The sequence below is a fragment of the Chamaea fasciata genome, unplaced genomic scaffold (genome assembly GCF_029207755.1).
Source record: "Chamaea fasciata isolate MVZ Bird 193981 ecotype frontalis unplaced genomic scaffold, bChaFas1.0.hap1 SCAF_11, whole genome shotgun sequence".
In the NCBI taxonomy this organism is placed as follows: Eukaryota; Metazoa; Chordata; class Aves; order Passeriformes; family Sylviidae; genus Chamaea; species Chamaea fasciata.
This window is the reverse complement of record NW_027094096.1, coordinates 5,371,197-5,392,081: the sequence shown is the minus strand read 5'-3', so window position 1 is coordinate 5,392,081 and position 20,885 is coordinate 5,371,197. Positions and strand designations below refer to the sequence as shown.

The following is a 20,885-nucleotide window of genomic DNA, read 5'->3' as shown; positions in this document are numbered from 1 at the left end:
TTTGTATTTACAAATACAAATTATTTGTATTTACAAATCTGTGTTTGTACACAAATTTGTATAGATTACAGTTACAGATGTTTTCCAATACAAAAACCAGTGTCTGGAATTGTGTATAAACCAAACAGGAACTGACCCAGCTGCAGGCTAAGAGGATTTTGTGGTAGGCATCTGAACACTTGATCTTTGTGTTTCATGTCGAATGAAGTTTTGATTTTGTGGTTACTGCATTATATACATACCTGGACGAAGCAGGAGCACAGCTCTTCAGTGCCCCAGCCAGCACAGGTGCCCCCCCTTCAGTCCTTGCGTCAAGCTGGTGTCCCAGCACACAGCTCTGTGTTACTGTCATTCCCTCCTCTCACAGGGGCCAATTAAACAGCTGACCCCTACACACACTTGCACTTTCTCCATGACTGGTGCCAGCAGTAACTCAACCAACACCAGGATCCCCAGAATTACAGACTACTCATTACAGAGGCTCTGCTCCTCCAACACAAAGGTGACAATAAAACAATGCCAGCTGCCCATTACCTGTGCAAGAAGAGTCCTCTTCTTGAAGGCATGTTCAGCAGAGACAGCCATTTTCAGAGGTAGACGCAAAGAAGCCATAGAGTACTAGATGTTACTCTGTTGTCAGTCTGTAGCAGCAGGAACAAAGAGCATTATCCCCCCTAACACAAGAGTGTTCTCCTTCCCACTGGTAAAACAGACTTTTGCAAAGTCACTGGTAAGCTACAGTGACATTTTAGCTGGAAGCTGCTGGAATTTTTAGTGGTCAATCTGCTAGCTTTCTCCTGAACTTCACATTAGTTTTCATGAAAAGAAAATCCTTTGCATGGAAGATGATCAATTCTTCTAAATCAAAAGCAATTGATGCAGATCTCTAAAGATATCACAACTGATTAAAAAAGCAATGAATAAAGAGAAAATGGACTAAGCTGAACAAAAAAAACCCCTCAGTTTTTCCACATCCCAGGTGGTCTGTGCATACACCTTCATCTGAGCAATGAACAGGCAGTTCCCTCCCCCCAAAAAAAAAACCAGAAGATGTTTTATTTTTTAAAGTGTTGCAATACAACAAATACATGATCTGTACAAAGGACACAACAGGGCCAGTTTAAATACAATCAGGAGAAAGAAGTCCCCATATTCACAGTCCTCAGACAACATCTACCAGAACCTGAACCAACAATTTAAGGATTCACTTAAAAAACAAACTAAAAAACCAAACCCACCCCAAACAAGTTAAAAAATTTAAAGGTCTCCAAAGAGTCTGTGGGTGTATTGTCTTACAGCAGAGCTCATGGGGCATTCTGTGAAGGGTCACAATGGCATCTTATTGCCCTCAATGCTGATTTTCACTGCATGGGCCGATCTGCTTTTTTTCCTGATATCTGTGAATTTCCGCATCTGTTTGTCCAGTCGACTCACCCCTTTCTTAGAGGTCCCCTGGAACTTAAAAAATAAAACTAATAATTACCACTGAAAAAAAGCAGACGCCCCAGAGGTCCAAGGCAAGCGGCACATGCGAGGTCGCACCTGGGCAAGGAGCTGAGGGAGCCACTGGGCCCAGCTAGTCTGTCTGTTCTCCTCCCAGAAGGGGAAAGGCTTCCCCCAGTATCTGCAGGGCCCAGGTGGAGGCAGTGGCACTCACAGCCACCACAGCGCAGGGTCAATCACTGTGGAACTGGATATTGTTTGGAGGTTTGTATCTATTGGCTGGAGCTATGTCAGGACCACAGTGCACCAGTGTCACCACTCTGGACTTCCTGCAGGGGAGTTAGACACAGATCCACTGTGACTAAGGCTGACACATCAATTCTATGCTGCCATTTATTTTCAAGGTCAGGGATTAGTATTTAGAAAGCAAGGGATTACTGAACAAAGGCAGTGTAGGGGGTAGCAAAAAGAAATGCCTAAGCTGACCAAACAAGCTACTATCAGTTATTGCATTCCATCTCTGCATTTGAACTGCAAATGAAAAGCAGGTGGCATAACAGTTATTCCGCACAGATTAATACAGTGATGGTGTGCTGAAACACCACTGAAGACAAACAGAAAGGACTTTCCAAGCCATAGCCAGTGCTTCCTAGAAGGCAATTTTCCTTAACTAGACAACAGAAACAGTAAGTGATGGAAACGTGACACCTTTAAGTTTGGGAGAAACAGTGATAACCAAACCACGTTACTAAGTATCTGAAAAACACATCCATTAGAAACTTGTTCCCATGGCTAAGGAAGGTGCTCCTGACATGCTGATTTTAAATAAGCTTTATTCATAAATCTGTTCACTATTCATTGAAATTACAGCTAAAATTTCACAGTGATGTTTAAGAAAATATCTTTTTAAAAACAAATAAATACGAAGCTTAATATGAACTCAACAGTTACCTATGATTTGTGCTCACCTCTTCCTATCACTGTTAGCTTGTGGCAGCCCTGCTCACAGCATTGAAATGCAGACCAGGAATTGTCAAAGCAATTCCCATTGATGCACATTCTCCCAAACCACACTCACAGCAGAGGATTCTTCTCCCCCTGGTCTCATTCTGTAGCTCCCATCAATCAGCCCTATTGTCTCACATCATTCTAGTTCCTTGAAGGAGCAGGTGTGAAAAACACCTCACTGTGCCACAGTCAGAGGTCAGCCACAGACGCCAGCGTGCAGTGACACGAGGTCCTGTACCAAGGGCTAAAGGAGTCCCATGTGTTGCTTCAGGTGAATCTGGAAAACCTAATTGTTTCAGAACAGCATTCAAAACCACAGGTGGTGCAAAGCTGGTTTTGAGCACAGGTATTTTCACTGAACTCCTGTCATTCGGGTACCCTGAAGCTGTGCAGGCAGGAGCCATGGCAGGTGTTACGTGCTAGAGCCTGTCTTCTCCTGTACAAGTTCCCTTGTAGGTCACAGTACAGACACGAGAGAATTCAAGGAGAGTTTTCCAGGTTTAAGTTAGGGTGTACACACTCCTGTCCTGCATGTGCAAACTGCCAACAGCCGGAGCACATGCACTGTTCACACCTCCCTCAAGGGATACCTCTCCAACTTGGGAAGGCAGTGGTATGGCTACAGGGGCATCCTGTTGCCTTCAATGCTGAACTTGATGGCCCGATGCACTTTGCTGAGTCGTTTCTGTTCAGCAAACCGTCTCTTGTGCTTTTCCAAGCGACTAATACCTCTCTTAATAGTCCCGGGCTAGAAACAACATCTCAATTAATGGACAGAAGGAGAAAGAACAGCAGACAGCACAGCAATTGTTACTTCTTCCACTTACACATTTTCTACCACACATACCCCTTTTATATGAAACTGTATGAGTAGATGAATGAAGACAAAGCAACACAAAGGCCTCCCCTGAAGCTGTTCATGTTTACCAGAACCTCAAAGGTTTCCCAAACTGGAATATTATCAGAACATGATACAAAAGCTGGGAGAGTTATAAAAACATCAGTGCGGTGACACAGGTACTGAACTACAGCTTTAGCTCAAAATGCTTTAAAGCAAGAGGCCTGTAATCGGATTCTCACCTGAGAGAAAAATTCTAGGAAAGTTAACTTAAAAATCCCTTTTTGGTCAGAGATGTTTTCCTGTGAAAACATGTGATGAGCTTAGAGCAGGCTACTTATCTGAGAATTTAATTTACTGTCCACACTCACTACAAGAGGCTGTTAAAAGAACTCCCCTCCTGTACACTAACTACAGCAATATGGTGACAATCCCAGGCTTAGGAACAGCCACCAGGACACTGCCAGTGCTTACCCTGGAGGACTCCATCTCCACGTTCCACTTGGGCCTGACCACGTAGTCTTTGTTGGAGGGCATTGGCACCCTGGCACGGGCACAGAACCCAGGGTCCCCGGGCCTGAGAGCCCTATGGAAAAAAAGGATGTGATTGTTACGGACAAATCTTATCAAGAGAGAAGCAAAGCCATCAGTGTGCTCTCTGAAACACACTGCATGCCACTGCCTCTAAAACCTCTACACAAGTTCCACAGTGGTAGAGCCAGCCACCAAAATATTTCACTCAATTAAAAAAAAAAATCCAACTTACTTTTCTTCTCCCGTTAACACTTTCTCCAAGTCCCTGCGGGGAGTCTGACCACCAGAGCTGCAAGAAAAATAAATATTTATAGGCATGTATGCACATGTCTAAAAAGACAGTCAAGTGTGTTAAAAGAAAAGAGACCATAATTTACTACCCTTTTATTTCCTTTAATATTTACACACCACTTTGTTTCTCTTAATGGAGTCTTAAAAGGATTTCATGTTTCTGCCTGCTACTCCTACCTGCTCATTTTCCTTCGATGAGGCATCTGCTCCAAATCTCTCTGTTCCCTCTCTTCTCTGGTCATACCTTTGTAGTTTGAGGTAAGGCCGAAGATGGGTCGAGACCATTCATCTATAAAAAAATGACTGTGGTTAACAAAGACCAGGCCTTTGTTTCTCTCAAACCACTCTGGTGATCAAGTACAGCTTTGAAAGTTTGTGGCAAGTATTTACGGTTCCTTTCAGCCAAACCATTTTTGAGCCCTTAGTATGTAATGGAAAACCAGCCTTGCAAACAGAAAGCAAGAGCTTTCATCCACAAAGTCTCTTCATTGCCTGCTCTTTCAGAACATCTCCAAGCTCTCAGAATACTCAGTCTCAGGAGTCCCTGCAAAACCCAGGAACACTATTTTAAAAATACGCAGGAAAGTTCCTAAAGAACTTAAGTTTATCATCAGTCGGCAGCCATTCTGGATGGAATGCACTCCACATGGAGTACAGCTGGTTGAGTAGTAAACACTCAGTCAGCCAAGTTCTCTCTGAAGTCCATGGAATAAACAGTCGCCTGGCAGCACCTTCCTGCCTTTGCAGCATATACTCAAGATCTAGACAATGTGCCAAGACAGAACTGGGGCAAAACAAATGCCATCCTCTGGTTTATGACAATGAAACAGATGCATGCAGAAGTTAATGGAGGAGTGTTTTGTTAAGAGCTCTACAAAGTAATGAAACAGATCAGTGAGGTTCCTACGTTGCAGAATCTATCCTACAGACAACTGTAGTGCATCAGAAACTGATGCACAAGTTGCACTGATCATCAGTGGAGTCTCAGCCAGGGCACGGGCAGGTTTACGTACTGATCAGCTTCCCAGCCATGTCCTTGTTGGGTCTGGACTCCTTGGGGTGTTTGTACAGGTACATCACAGCCCGTCCAATGCCGCTGTGCTTCAGCGTCTCCTGGCTCACACTGGGCAGCTGCAGACAGAAGGGGAAGTCAGAAAACAGCAACAAATGATGTCTGAACATTAACGGTGTCACTGCACTTTGCAAGGAGACCAAAACTCACCTTTCACTTAAATCAGCTTGGAAAAATTAATGTTTTCAAAGTCCCACTAGGAACTGTTTAAGGTATCAAACACCTAAATCTAGAAACTTGCCACAACATTCTTGGAAACAGCACGCTTGAGTTTGTTTCATGTTAAATTACGAGGGAAAGTTATGTATAACATTCTTGGGTTTATACACAAAATTATGTAGCTTTCTACAACTTTTTGCTCCAAATGCTCTTTAGCATGTATTACCCCAAAACTGTGCTACTGCCTTCAAATTATTCATTCTATAAAGATAAAAACTTACATGGCAAAGACACTCAAGCAATCAGCTTAGCCACAGACACTGAAAGCCTACACTGACTGTGCCTTCCCGTGCACTGCACACTTTAACAGAACAGAAAAGAGGAGGGACCACAAGGGAAGAAAATTCTGGTATGCACAGCAAATAACTCTTCACTTAAATTTGGATATAAAGCTGAAAGAGGCAGGCAGGGCCAAATCATCTAAATTCTTTTACACAAGCACATCTGTTGTGCAGGTTGCTTCCTTGTATGTTTCATTGCACAGCCCATCGGTAGCAGCTGCAGTTCATTTATCACCTCACATTTCCATAGGGCTGTGAAACTGTGGAGAAGCCCCAAATCAAATGTGGCTAAAAGTCAGTTCCAAACCTCTTGCAGGATCTTCAGAAGCTCCTCTCTTATCTTTAGTGCTGGCAGACTTCTGTCTGGAAGAGGAGAAAGCCACTCTTTGATGGCAGACATAACACCACTATCGATGAAAGTTTCTTTGAGATCCTGCCTAAAAGGTTTAAAGAGAAGCCCAAAAGTCATGCAGTATAGCAGAATCTTAACATGTGATGTTCCTTCAGGAAAACAGCACATTTGAGTTTGTTTCATGTTAAATTACAAGGGAAAATTATGTATAATTTTAGGTTTTTGAGGTCATCTAGCTTCAGCATTTACTTGGAATAAAGTGTTTTACTGCATATTCAGTACAGCTATGGTGTAACTGCATGAAATCTTACAAATTCTGACTATTGCCCAAGGTTACAATTAACTGAAAGAATGACAACTCACTTTTTAAGATGCATAACTACAGTTGGTAGCAAAGTTAATTTCTTTAGTGCTGGTTTCTTTTGTGTATTCAGCTGACGATCCTCCTGTAGAGAGTTGAAGAATCAGCAAAAAGTTAATCAAAGAAAAAAGTCAGCTACTCCCATTCTTTCCAATATTTACAAGAAAGAGACTAGTCTATTAAACTGTAAGTGCAGCTTTGGAGGGATTACAATAACTTTGTCTCCTGCTCCACAGCTCACCAACAATTATGCAACAAGTTCTCTGAAAAAAGGGTCATCTCTTCAGTCAGTTATTTCCCACAAAAGCAGCACATTAGGAGACTGTTCCTAAATTTACATTTTTTTTCCACTTTATGACTTAGATTGACTACAATAACTGGAGGTCCTCTATACTGTGCACAGGTAACACTTTGTTAGTAAAGCCTCACCTGAAAAACAGAAAAATAGCTAAGCACAACAATGGGAAGGGAGAACATGTATTTACACCTCTGTCATTTCAAAATTACTTTCATCCAAGGCCTGATTGTCACTATCTGTTCAGTACTTGTCTCCCATATCAAAACCACCCATTGCAATCAACAGATTTCTGTCCAGCTCTGGTAATTCCTTTCTACTCATCCACTGAAGGCGCTTTGTGTGCAATGTTTGTTTTATTGCAAGGGAGGAGATTCTTCTAACGCATCTCTTCCCTCTTCCTGCCCCTGTATTTCAAACTTTGCCACCTCATTTTAAACATCTAGCTGTCATCTTGCCCGAGAAAGGCTTTCCTGTCAAGCCCATGGAGTTCAGTTGCCTTCCAGATTGCTTTCTCACTCTCCCCATCTTTCTGAACTCATTATCCTTCTGATCTCATTCTCAGGAAGATTTTTTTGTTGCTGCTATTTGTAAAGCTCCTCTTTCTAAAGTCCTGTATATCCCTCAATTGGTTTTAATGCGTTTTGCTGTGTTTATTCATTTGATTGCTACTCCAACAATACAGAAGACACATGACTAAAGGCAAAACCCCATAAAACCTTCCACAGTAACATATTAAAAATTTCTCCTAGAAAAAGGCAGGCTGCCAAGACAGAAAGTCTCATGAATCTGTTACTCTGACATCATAACCGCAGCACTGTCATTCAAACAGTTTGGAAAAGGGCTCTTCTCAAGAACAAATACTAAAGTATGACACATGCCAGTAACACTACAATGAAATTAAAGCATAGTCCCTTTCTCAGTATTTAATATACTTCTAGGTAGTTTATAGAGCACTTACATATCCCTTTTTATAGAAGTTGATCTCAACTAATCAAAGTTTAGCAATTCAACTGATTTTAATTTTTAAAATTAGTATTTTATCAAAATTTCAACAGAATAAATGTTTTCATTTAGAACAGCAAAATAACATTTAAATGGTTCTATAGACATCAGAAGCTTTCCATAGTGTACAGATTACTCCTGCTGAATACAAGCCAGATTTTTGTATCTTATCAATCACAATATTTTTCCCATAGAAGGGAACTGAATTTTAAAGTGTCTTTGGAGCCTGGAAAACTCACCTCAGCAGCTTCATTCATCTTCACAATCATGGCACTGACCACGTCATCTGCGTCACTGATGAAAGTTCCCCCGTCGCGGTTCCGCCGGCGCTTGCCGCTCATGCTCTTCTTCCGCTGTAGCATCATGTCGAAATCTGACATGAAGTCCATGCTGAGACACAACCACAGTGTTAGCTGATGGTCCTTGTAGGAAATTATCCTGTGTTTCTGTAGTGTACAAACACTGTGCCTCAAGGTCCTTGTGAGGTAATTAATTATCCTCAGTATGCAAAATGCAAAACTAGCAAGGGGCTCCAATGGCCCCCAGACACCCTTAGGCCTGGCATTTGTAATACCCAACACGTGCACACCTGTAATATCCAGAGTCCATAATGCCCTTTCACCAAAATCTGGCAGTAAGGAATATATAACACAATGACTTACTGCTTCCCTCTTTTGATGTTATCATCGGAGTCCGATTCATCTGCTGTCTCCTTCATATCTCCATCACCTTTCTCTTCTTCCAAATCCTCCTGGTTAAAACCCTGATGAGTACAGATAATGCTAATCAGTGTATGGATCAGGACTGAGCGTCTACTCAGGCACCTGACACTGACACTAAAAAAGCTTTAGGTAAGTCTTCAGAGGATGCAGAAAGACAAACAGAGTCTTTTTAATTCCCCCTGTGACTACTGGTACACCAACAACTCTCCCAAAAGATGAGTTGTAAATGTTATTGATCCCAAAGACAACCCCAGTGAGTCTGGCAGATACAAAACTGACCTGACGCAGCATATGCATTCTTTTCAGATCTAGCAAGTCAACAGGAGACATCCACAGTAACACTTACTGTAAATTCCTCCTCTTCCTCATCACCAGATTCTCCAAATATATCTGCAATCAGGTTCCTGTGAAAGTAACGGCAATATTTATCTATTTGGACTACAACAAGATGTGATGTGCCTTTTCTGCAAAACCTCTAATGACCGTGTGAAGATCTCCCTTTTGTTCTGTCTCCTACTGACTTTCTCTTCACGCCACCAATGAAGGTGAACAGTCATTCCCTGATTGGGATTTATCAGTTTTCCATTCACCATCATCCCACTGTCTGCAACCCCAAAAGAATTCATATCCTTTCACACTTACTCTTGTTCATTTCCAGATTCACTGTCACTGCCAAACAGATCTTTCCCTTTTTTCTTCCCAGCATCCTCTTTTCCTTCTTCTTCCTCCTCCTCCTCACTATCAGATACAACATTTTTCTTCCTTTTGTCAGATTTCTCTGAAGCAGCGTCACTGTCTGATTCTTCACCATCGGAAAGGATTCGTACCTTTTTTGCAGCTGCCAGCAGAAAGGAGCATTACTACACGTCCCAGTAACAGAAAGGACAACTGTTCCTCTCAAATTATTCTCTGACTACACCAGACCATTGCCATTTCTTAAAAAGCATATCCATTCTGAAGTTTTTTATTAAATCAACAACTGGAGCTTCCATACACCATATCTATTCATAAAAAAAAAAAAACCAACTGTAATTTCAAATCTCTCACCCCCAGTATGTGAAAAAAAAAAAAACACACAGGAAAAAATTACTAAAGAAACAGCAATAAAGCAGATAAATAACAAGCTACCATGTCAACAGATGCCAGTTAGATCCCTACAGTCTTCTGTTAGACCTACTCATTGCTCGGAAGTATTAGATACTCATTCACACAGCAAAGCAATCAGAACAACAGCCTCTACAAATGCAGTTCTGCTCCAAAACCAAGTATCATTTATGGTTTCTCACCTAGACATTTTATTCACATAAAAGCAATGATTTAACTTTCACACCACTGCCTGTAACAGCACGTTTTCACAGTATAGTTTCTTACGTGTTTTCTCATTGTCATCCTCACTATCAGAAAGGATGGCTGTTTTCCTCTTCACTGTCTTTTCTTCCTCTTTCTCATCTTCATCACTGTCTGATATTTTACGTCTCTTAGGAGCTTCGTCTTCACTGTCAGAGCCCTGAAATCCTTTCCTTACATGTTCATTATCTGAATGATGAGAGTCATTCTGCACCTTTTCCTTCCTGTCCTCCCCATCGCTATCTTCAGACTCTATCTGCTTGTGTCTGGACACATCCTCGCTTTCAGAGTCACTGGCTGGCTGTTTCTGAAGTTCTTCACTCTCAGAGTCACTGGCTGGCTGCTTCTGAAGCTCTTCACTCTCAGAGTCACTGGCTGGCTGCTTCTGGAGCTCCTCACTCTCTGAGTCACTGGCTGGCTGCTTCTGGAGCTCTTCACTCTCTGAGTCACTGGCTGGTTGCTTGTGTGATTCCTCATTTTCAAAGTCACTGCTGTGATCCCTTGGAGGGTCTCCATTGTCAGAGTCACTCGCTCGATGATTTAAGGCCTCTTCATTTTCAGAGTCACTTAAATGCTGGTTCGGACGGTCTTCAGTATCAGAATCACTGTCTTTCCCTCCATGAGCTGCTTCATTTTCTGAATCACTTACATTGTGATTTGGGGGCTCCTCGTTATCTGAGTCACTTTCTTTTTGCCTTGGGATATCTTCATTTTCAGAGTCTGTCATATGAGGCTCTCCCACTTGCCCATCATCTTCGCCATCACTGTGTTCATTCTGAAACAGAAAAATAATCTCAGGCAACTAAGCAAAAACACCTTAAAAAGTAGAGAAAAAATGTTCTGAATTTTTGCTTCTCCTTCCTCCAATTTGGTTACCCAAGATGCTGCAAACTGAAATAATTTCTATGTAGAAATAATTAGCCAATTTGCATCAAAAGCATATTAAATTCTTCACATCAAGAAAAGTGTTAACATGTCAATGGAAGTATGTCCATCCTGCAGCTCCACTGTATTTTGAAAACAGTAACAGAATTCACAGAACACTTAAATAAGGATGTCTAAGAAGGGTCCAGTTGATCAAGAGTAAAGGTTTAGTACTTTAATAGGTCAGGCCTTCAAAGTGGTTTAGTTGAAATTCCCAGTAACAAAGCAAGAAAGAGTATCTTGTATTTGTCATTTTATTTTCCTGAAGATCTCAAACAAAGGATGCGTGAAACAGCACATGCATTATGCTCCAAATGAAGCTAGCGCCTGTTCCTTCCTTGTCCAGGAAACGTAATTACCAACAACTAAAGAACAAAAGCCTAGCTAGAAACAAGAATAAAGTTTTAGTCAGACCTTTTAGAGTATTATTGTTAACAAGTTTTGTGTTTCTATGTGCAAGAACAGATTCAACAATTCTGTCCCCTATGCTGACAGCTCCCATGCTTATCCAGACACCCAAGAGAACACATGGACAAACACACCCATCTGACTTTAGAACTGAAACAATCCTTTGACTTTTCCACACAGCATAAAACACTGAGCCACACACTCATTTTTAGGAGAACCTCTCACAAACCACCTTGCTAAGTATAATTACTTACAGCATCATCTTTTATCTTTCCAACATCAAATTTACTTTGAGAAAAAATCTCAATAGTATTTACCTGAAAATATGAAATTAGATTCTTGAACACTCACTCCATTAATTCAGCTCTCACAGCTACTGTCACCATAATCTTGTTTTCAGCTGAAAACAACATTGTACAAGGAACTTCTCTTTTGCATACTCAACTCAAAGCCTTGGTCAGGCTTTCCTCAGTCATTTGGTCTCAGCTATAAACTTTTTCTACTTGCAAACTGAGTATTTATTGTCCTAGGAGATGCTTTAAGACCTGTATGTCCTGAAGTTTCCAAATCCCTTTTTTTTTTTGCAATTTAATTTCCTTGGCAACAGACTTTCTATCTGGTTTTGTTTTCTATAATCATTCTACTCCCACATTCAGAACCATAAAAAAGTAGGCGTAGCTATCCCTCCTGAGAATGAAGATGTTTGGTGAGGAGAGCAGACCACAGCTGTGGACTAACCCAGCGGTCACAGTGTGACCACCCGGAGCAGCAGCACCCGAGGGGGCCCAGGTCTACCTGCACACCCTGGGGTGTCCCTGCACACGCCCTGGGGCTGTGGCCCTGCACACACCCTGGGCTGGCCCTGCACACACCCTGGGGCTGTGTCCCTGCACACACCCTGGGGCTGTGGCCCTGCACACGCCCTGGGGCTGTGGCCCTGCACACACCCTGGGGCTGTGGCCCTGCACACACCCTGGGCTGGCCCTGCACACCCTGGGGCTGTGGCCCTGCACACACCCTGGGGCTGTGTCCCTGCACACACCCTGGGGCTGTGTCCCTGCACACCCTGGGCTGGCCCTGCACACCCTGGGGCTGTGGCCCTGCACACACCCTGGGGCTGTGGCCCTGCACGCCCTGGGCTGGCCCTTCACACCCCCTGGGGCTGTGGCCCTGCACACACCCTGGGGCTGTGTCCCTGCACACCCTGGGGCTGTGGCCCTGCACACACCCTGGGGCTGTGGCCCTGCACACCCTGGGCTGGCACTGCACACCCTGGGGCTGTGGCCCTGCACACACCCTGGGGCTGTGGCCCTGCACACGCCCTGAGGCTGTGGCCCTGCACGCCCTGGGCCGGCCCTTCACACCCCCTGGGGCTGTGGCCCTGCACGCCCTGGGGCTGTGTCCCTGCACACCCTGGGCTGGCCCTGCACACCCTGGGGCTGTGTCCCTGCACACCCTGGGCTGGCCCTGCACACACCCTGGGGCTGTGTCCCTGCACACCCCCTGGGGCTGTGGCCCTGCACACACCCTGGGGCTGTGTCCCTGCACACCCCCTGGGGCTGTGGCCCTGCACACACCCTGGGGCTGTGGCCCTGCACACACCCTGGGGCTGTGGCCCTGCACACACCCTGGGGCTGTGGCCCTGCACACACCCTGGGGCTGTGGCCCTGCACACACCCTGGGGCTGTGGCCCTGCACACACCCTGGGGCTGTGGCCCTGCACACACCCTGGGGCTGTGGCCCTGCACACCCCCTGGGGCTGTGGCCCTGCACACCCCCTGGGGCTGTGGCCCTGCACGCCCTGGGGCTGTGTCCCTGCACACACCCTGGGGCTGTGTCCCTGCACACACCCTGGGGCTGTGGCCCTGCACACACCCTGGGGCTGTGGCCCTGCACACACCCTGGGGCTGTGGCCCTGCACGCCCTGGGGCTGTGTCCCTGCACACACCCTGGGGCTGTGTCCCTGCACACACCCTGGGGCTGTGTCCCTGCACACACCCTGGGGCTGTGGCCCTGCACACACCCTGGGGCTGTGTCCCTGCACACACCCTGGGGCTGTGTCCCTGCACACCCCCTGGGGCTGTGGCCCTGCACACACCCTGGGGCTGTGGCCCTGCACGCCCTGGGGCTGTGGCCCTGCACACACCCTGGGGCTGTGGCCCTGCACACCCCCTGGGGCTGTGGCCCTGCACACACCCTGGGGCTGTGGCCCTGCACACACCCTGGGGCTGTGGCCCTGCACACCCCCTGGGGCTGTGGCCCTGCACACCCCCTGGGGCTGTGGCCCTGCACACACCCTGGGGCTGTGGCCCTGCACGCCCTGGGGCTGTGTCCCTGCACACACCCTGGGGCTGTGGCCCTGCACACCCCCTGGGGCTGTGGCCCTGCACACCCCCTGGGGCTGTGGCCCTGCACGCCCTGGGGCTGTGGCCCTGCACACACCCTGGGGCTGTGGCCCTGCACACCCCCTGGGGCTGTGTCCCTGCACACCCCCTGGGGCTGTGGCCCTGCACACACCCTGGGGCTGTGGCCCTGCACACACCCTGGGGCTGTGGCCCTGCACACACCCTGGGGCTGTGGCCCTGCACACACCCTGGGGCTGTGGCCCTGCACACCCCCTGGGGCTGTGGCCCTGCACACACCCTGGGGCTGTGGCCCTGCACACCCTGGGGCTGTGGCCCTGCACATCCCGGGCACACAGAGGCACCACCTCCTGCAGCCCAGTGTGGAAGCTGAGGCAGGCAGCCCCACAGTGCCAGTGAGTGCAGCACTGCCCCAGAGCCCCAGGCAGCACCACAAAGCACCTTCTGCAGCAGAGCTGAGCCCCTGCACAGGGACCTGCCCACCGCCTGCAGCAAGAGGCTCCTGCACACAATTAATGAATCTGTTTAAGAATATTATTGATATAAACAGTGGCCAGCTTCCCAGTAAAATGATGAAACACTGTTGGATATGTTTGATAGTGTTCACCTTCCCTTTTTATTACTTCATCTCTAAAAAGCTGTTTTCAGAGAAAAGAAGTGTTTAATTTTTGAGTTTTCTAGTTTTCCTTTTCCAAACACTTGCCTGAAAGATCAGACATCCTCAAAACCAAGTAGGTCTCAGGTAATTGCTACTGCATTTTTCTCAAATTCCTTTGCTTTCTTTTCTTCCTCCTCTTTATCTATAAATATTTTAATTGAGATGTCCTTATTTTTTTTTAATGAAAGAGTTTTATAACATGAGGCTTTAGTACAGTATAAAATAAGGAATATATCAAAATCAAATTTACAGTGTTACACTTCTGCATAAAAATTACAGCTACCAAGCAGTTTATTGGATCAACATGCAGCCACTTTAAAGAGCTACTTCTTTAATAATTTAGTAACTTCAACAAAATTGAACCCATCCACTACAATTTCATGAAAGATAAGTGTTAAACTAACCTATGCAACCATCACAGGCAGATGAGCAAGTTCCTCCTTTTTTTCAGAAATGTCACATATTTCTGTTTGTTAACAGCCACAGTCTAATCACAACCAAATTCATGAAACAGCAGCAACTTGGAAGTGTAAGAACTAAGTTATTACAGATTTCTACATGAGCCTGACTTGGACAAACACTGTAAACATGATTTCAGATTCATTACTGTACTAAAACTAATTCTAATTCTCTAAAGCAGAATCAGTAAGGACATCAAAGAGAACATTTATAGATAAAGTGGGACTGGGGGAAGGAAAGCCAGAAAAGAATTGTGGAAAAGAAAAACCCACATACCTGAGACCTACATAAGTAATTCCTCAGGATTCCCCTTTTCTTTAAAGTTAAGAACCTGAAAGAAAAGTTTGAAATTTTAAAACTTCAGCTCTTTACATCTGAGTTCTAAATTAGAGACAAAATAGTAATTAGACTTAACTGATTAGGCTGCCTCAAAGGTTTTATTACCTTTGAGTGTCATTTCTCCCACATACTCCTAAAGATGAAGAAAATACGAGGATGAGAAAATATTTGGAGTAAATAATACGGCAAATGACTAAAAGCTACTCCTTTCAGAGATGGCTGCTCCACATTTGCCTTTTCAGTGCAAAGTGAACTCAATGGAGGGAAAGAAAAATGAAGACTTCAGAGCAAAACAAACTATTCAAATTTTGATTTGAGCTGAATCAAATAAAGCATTAAGGCTTGACAGTTCACATTCAGTATTGGTCAGAAAGACGGCTTAGCTTGGCTCGTTTCTTTTAATTGACTTTCTGAAGCATTTTATCTATAGAGGAATATTCAACTGCCACCGAGGAACAAAGTCTTTAAAATAATGCAGCACATGAAGAGGACCAGTTAACAATGGTAACTGGTACTTCCTGCTCACCTAAATTTGAAGAAGAAATGCTGCAGATGTAAACAACAGTCAACTTCCTTGCCACAGTAAGTAAAATTAAAATCCCAGAGAAGTACAGGAAAGTAAGAACCAATGATCAAGCATAAGCCAATGACATAGCAGAAAAAGTTTAATATTATTGAAGCAGCACTGTGACTCTTCACACGCTCATCACACTTTTCTTTCATTAAAACAGAAGTACTAAATCCCTCTGGACAGTTATTTTTCCCAGGCTGAGAAATGTGTCTCCTGCCACACTGAAATTGTAATTGTCACGATGAGAGATGCTGCCTCACAACAAATCTGCTCCTTCCCTTGGAAATATCAACACCATTCAAAAAAAGCAAATTCCAAACGTGCTTTACAATTAAGTTTAAATACATGGGAAGAACTTGCAGTTTATAAAAATACAAAATCCTCATCCACTTTCTAGCTCTGAGCAAAGTAGGAATTCAATAAAGGCAGAGGAAAAAAAAAAAGGAAAAACAACAACAACAACAACAAAAGATTACAAGTTATGCCACAGTGGAGTCAGGCCTTGTCTCTCATAAGCCTTTGTCTCATGTTAAGCAATTTCTAAAATGTGTAACACTGAAAGCCCAGTCAGAGAAAATCCTGATCTTTACATAAAATACAGAATACACAGAACACTATGAAACGGCTTCGACTACAGTTTTTTGTAAGTATCAAAAAGTTCTCTGTAACTTTGCTGCAGAAGACCTGAGTTTACAGACCAAAGTTATTCATTCCGACTAAAACCTGATGGAACTTTATTGTGAGTAACAAACAACTCTTAAAAATTAAATCTTAACTCCCAAACTGTCCTAGAAGTCTACAGGGAGCCTTCTCTTTTACCAGAATCTCTTCTCAGCCCAGTCAATCCACAGATGAAGTGACTCGGCCCCAGAAAGAGCCCTGGACCAAAGCCTTTCCATGCTGAATGCTTCTCCAAGTGGGAACCACTTCAGAGGAAAAACAGGTCCCAAATAGGAACCTCAACCTGTTCCACATGCACACCTGCTCCTTTGTGAATGACAAGGTGAAAAGCAGCACAAAGCCGACTCAAGAGTCAGTGCCCCCATCTGACACGGAAGCTGGGAGAGCATTTATTCTCTCTCAAGGAAATCTACACCTCCAGAGCGTGTGGTTTTACATCACTGTGCCGAATTTCAGCTACAACTTTAAATTCCTCATCATCCATCACTTAGTTTCAAACCCCAAAATTTTATCTGTGTGAAATCGAGGCTAATCGAGTACAACTTTCTCAAGTTGAGAACAGTGTGTGCTATAACAATTAAGAAGAAAACAAATAAACCCACAAAAAAAACCCAAAACAAAACCCCAGCCAACGCACTTGTCGAGAGACCATCCAACGCTTTTTTTATGGAAATAAAGTTTTGCCCGATTGAACCCTTAAGAGGAACTGAATAAACACGTATGTGTCGGTTAAGAGAGAATGCCACTTTAAACAACAACAAAAAAGAACTCAGAGAAGAGTAAACTTTATCTAGATAAAGCTCCCATAGTACCTCTGAATGGTGCCCTACACTTCCATTCTCCGATCCAGAATGTTGTTCATTTCCTTCATCTTCCCCATCAGATCCTGAGTCTCGCTCGTCTTGCACTGGAGTAGCTCCTCCATCATCTATTCCGACATTAAAAAAAGAAGGTAAAACTCAGCGTTTAAAGGAACCGCAGAGGAACCGGGGGGACTCCCGCTCCAACGGGGCAGGGAAACGGGGCTGTCCGCACAAACCACCCCAGACACCCCCGGCAAGGCACAAAACCTCCCAGATCACGCGGGCAGCGACTGACGCTGCCCAGACACCGGACTATGGAAGCAACTGACGCCGTGCTGCCCTCAAGGCCAAGGCCCCGCCGCTGTCCCCCACCGAACCCGCGGGCCCTGCCGTGCCCGACGTCCTCCCCGGAGGGTCCCGCGCCCCGCGCCGCTACCTGACTGCTCCCCGCCGTAATAGTGGGCGTCCATACCGCGCCCCGCGGCGGCGGCGGCGCTGCCCTGGGCGCTCCCTCAGCGAAGGCCCGGCCCGGCGCCGCCGCTCCGCACAGGAACAAGATGGCGCCTCCCCGCCCAGCAGCGCCCCCGCCCCGCGCGCACGGCACGCCGGATCTCGCGAGAGTCCCGGGGCAGCGGCCGCCAGGGGGCGCTGCACGGCCCCAGCCCCGCCCTGCGGGCTCGGGCTCGGGCTCGGGTCCGAGCGCAACGAGCCGCGCCGCGGTGTGTGCTTTGCGCTCTGCGCTCTGCTTTTGCTTCCCCCCGGGAAGAGAGTTTGATTTCAGCTTGGCTGCTGGAGCGCTGGGGAGACTGAAGGAGCCTTGGAGGGTAAAAGGCTGTTTGTAGCCCCTGGGTGACCACGGCAGTGCTCAGCTGCAGGGTGACGGCCGTGATCCTGGAAAAGGTGTTGCCTTGTCTGAGCCCTGCGGGAATTTCCAGGAGACCAAACCAGCAACCCCTGACACTGTTAATGGCTGCTGGAACCACAGTCCTGAGCCACCCGAGAGTTCCCAGCATCGCCCTTCTGCCATAAGAAGGGCCATCTGGTGTGCTGCCTCCCGCACAGAGGCAAAAAAGATTTTGCCATTTAAATAATAGGTACATTTATCTGCTCTTTACAAGCCAAGATTAACGTGCATCTCCACAAGAAGGTGGCCAAGCAGAGCCAGAGCTCAGGCACACAAGTGGGCTCTGATGCTGCAGTGGGGTCGGCAATGTTCACGTTTGCAGCTGGCTGGAAGGGGTCCCGCCATGGCCGTGGAAAGGAAGGACAGGTTCTCTCAGCAAATTCAGGCCTGACTGTCCTGGCTGAAGCTCCAGTTCAATCTAGTTCATGTGTGGGTGGTTCCTCCAGATTTAGCCTTTCGGGATTGACTGAAAGTTGACCCTGAGCTCCCCGGGGATGCTGGCTTCCGGAGTAAACGTGGGCAGGGCAAAACAATGCCCGGATTTTTCAGGGATTGCTGTGTTCTGTTTCAATAGCCCCTATCCTCTGAGTAATAGCATTACTCAAGTACTTGGCATGCCCATGATATGTTAGTTGACGATTATTAGGGATGGCTGCTGTCATTCATGCAGCATTTCAAAATGATGCGTCATGTATTCATACGGTGCTGGTGTACTGCCCCTCAGTCTGTCATAACACCACCTTCATTTTCTAGGGAAGTACAGGTCAATAGGAGATAGATGGAAAACTGCTGCATGTGTCATTTGGTGTGTTTCTGAACAAGTGACTGTTACAATTCTGCATGCTGCACGTTTGTTCAGAGTCATCAAAATTTAGTAAGTTGAATATTCTGGGCAAAATGAATCTATTTCTCCTGTGCTAGAGGCAGCTTGGAGTGGGTGGCAGAGAGGTTAAGCCATTATTAACCAACACGTTCCGTCCAAGAGCAAGCACAGTTTCATGGAGGGAGTTCAGTGTACCAGGCTAAACACAGCTGAACTCTCAGGACTGAGTCATTACTCAACATCTTCTACAGCGAAACACTTAGAAGGAGAAATTGGCAGTGGAGTCAGATGTTTATACAATCCTGAATTCTTAGCAAAAATGCAGAAAACCCATTTTGTTCCCTGAAAGCAACTTACATAAAACACACATAATGTCTCTTTGTTTACAGCTCTACTGGTCTTTTCCAGATAGCCACGAAGATCATGTGAGTCTCAGGACCATGCTCTTAATAGTGTCATGTCCTTTTTTCCTGCTCCTATATGATTTTTACTTCTTTTCGGTCTTTGCACTGTGTGGTTTCACTGGGATCTTTTCTGGAAGGAGCAGGCACATGTGGCAGTATGTGATGGGAGGCTCCTGTCATTACACTTCTCTGACCTCCATAAAGAAAAGGAATGACTTTACACAACTGACTAAATAGGAGGCAGGATGACCACTTTACGACACAACAAATAAAGGGATAAGGAAATAACTTAGAAGTAGTGTAACAGAAAATAATGGACAAGGGAAAACATAAATAGAAACTAACAAAACCCCCCCAAAATCCCTGTTGAATAATGTGTACCAAGGTACCTAGAAATTGTACCAAGGTGCCTAGAAAACACAGAAATCTATCCCATACTAAAGTTCCAAGAGGATCAGAGTATGATGATAGTCTGCCTTGGAAATTAGTCCTTTATAGATATGTGTCATGTTCTGCAATGGTGATGAGCCACTGTCTCAAATTCCAGATGCACTGAGGCAGCACTAATGCAAGAATAGAGATTTTGTGCATTTACTGAGAGTGGAAGGAGGCACAGAGGTTTCTTCCTAATCATTATAAATTCCCATCTTCCTGAAATGAAACATCCTAACCTATTTGTAACATGCCATGTGCATCACACAGGGGAGGGAGCTCTGTGTCTGAAACAACCTCCCCTCAGCCATGCTGAATAACTGGGCATCCATTCCAGCCCTCGTTCTGCAGGTAACGTGCGTGTGCACACTAACGTGCACATGCCTTTGTTCCTCATGAGCCAGAGCTTGGCAGATATCAGTCTGTAATATACTCCTGTAATACCATCCTGGCTGCTTCCCAGAAGGAGGGATGGAGTGACAGTCAGACCGTAATGGGATTGCACAGCGGGGGAGAATGACCTGTCTTCCAGCAAGCAGCGTAAGCAGCGCCCACTTGGCGTGTGTGAAGGTGTGTAATGACACAGATCCCAGAGCCCCGCCAGTCTGCTTCACTGTGCAACTCCATGAACAGGCTGGAATGAAATAAGCCTTTCCCTGAGGATCAGAATGCTCAAGAAAACCATGCGATGCCCTTGGAAATCATTTAATGGTATGTACTTCTTATTTAGTTCACTTTGTTCCCTGCACTGCCCCCTTCAGAGTTAACAGACATCAGTGACTTAGAGCTACAAATCTGCTTAAAGGAAGGGAAGGAGGTTAGTGTAGGCAAGAGGACTGCTGAACTAACAGTTTAAATTGAAAATTGTTACACCCAATCCACCTCGTTTCAGAAACCTGAGAGAAATAACTTGTTTAACATAAAATGATGTTTGGTGTCCAGGACTTGGTGATGCAGAAATGACAAGGCCACTTTGACTTAGCTGGAGAGAAAATATGAAAGGTAATGCCATGTGCAAATTAAACCCTTTGATCCTGACATCAATCTCTTAATTAGGAAAGTGTCAGGAAGAGGCAATTTTGTTAACACATGTCTATCTGGACAGACCTATTGCTTTAAACAACAGCAGGATTACTTTCACCAGGGTTCAGCCCATTTTGTTTTGTTGCTTTTCTTGGTGCAGCATTCATTATAGAATCACAGAATGGTTTGGATTGGAAGGGACCTTAAAGCTCATCCGGTTCCACCATAGCAGGGGCACCTTCCACTATCCCAGATTGTTCCAAGCCCTGTCCAATTTGGCCTTGGACACTCTCAGGGATGGGGCAGCCACGGCTTCTCTGGGCAG

The 20,885-nt window shown here is 45.5% G+C and overlaps 1 protein-coding gene across 2 annotated transcripts; it reads right to left on the bottom strand.

The window, feature by feature from the left end:
• Window positions 1–1,026: 1,026 nt before the first annotated feature.
• Window positions 1,027–17,538, bottom strand: IWS1 (interacts with SUPT6H, CTD assembly factor 1). Of its 2 annotated transcripts, XM_066194091.1 has the most exons (15): window positions 17,411–17,538; window positions 16,984–17,099; window positions 9,793–10,543; window positions 9,064–9,259; window positions 8,768–8,825; window positions 8,362–8,462; window positions 7,939–8,089; window positions 6,402–6,484; window positions 5,994–6,123; window positions 5,128–5,245; window positions 4,292–4,403; window positions 4,056–4,112; window positions 3,764–3,875; window positions 3,042–3,199; window positions 1,371–1,458 (listed from the first exon to the last, which is right to left on the bottom strand). In XM_066194091.1, the coding sequence occupies exons 1-14, from the start codon at window positions 17,442–17,444 to the stop codon at window positions 3,071–3,073; spliced, it is 2,148 nt and encodes a 715-aa protein (XP_066050188.1). In that variant the 5' UTR covers window positions 17,445–17,538; the 3' UTR covers window positions 1,371–1,458; window positions 3,042–3,070. The 2 variants fall into 2 exon arrangements, with proteins under 2 accessions (XP_066050187.1, XP_066050188.1); XM_066194090.1 differs by lacking the exon at window positions 3,042–3,199 and having other exon boundaries at window positions 1,027–1,458; window positions 17,411–17,537.
• Window positions 17,539–20,885: the final 3,347 nt, after the last annotated feature.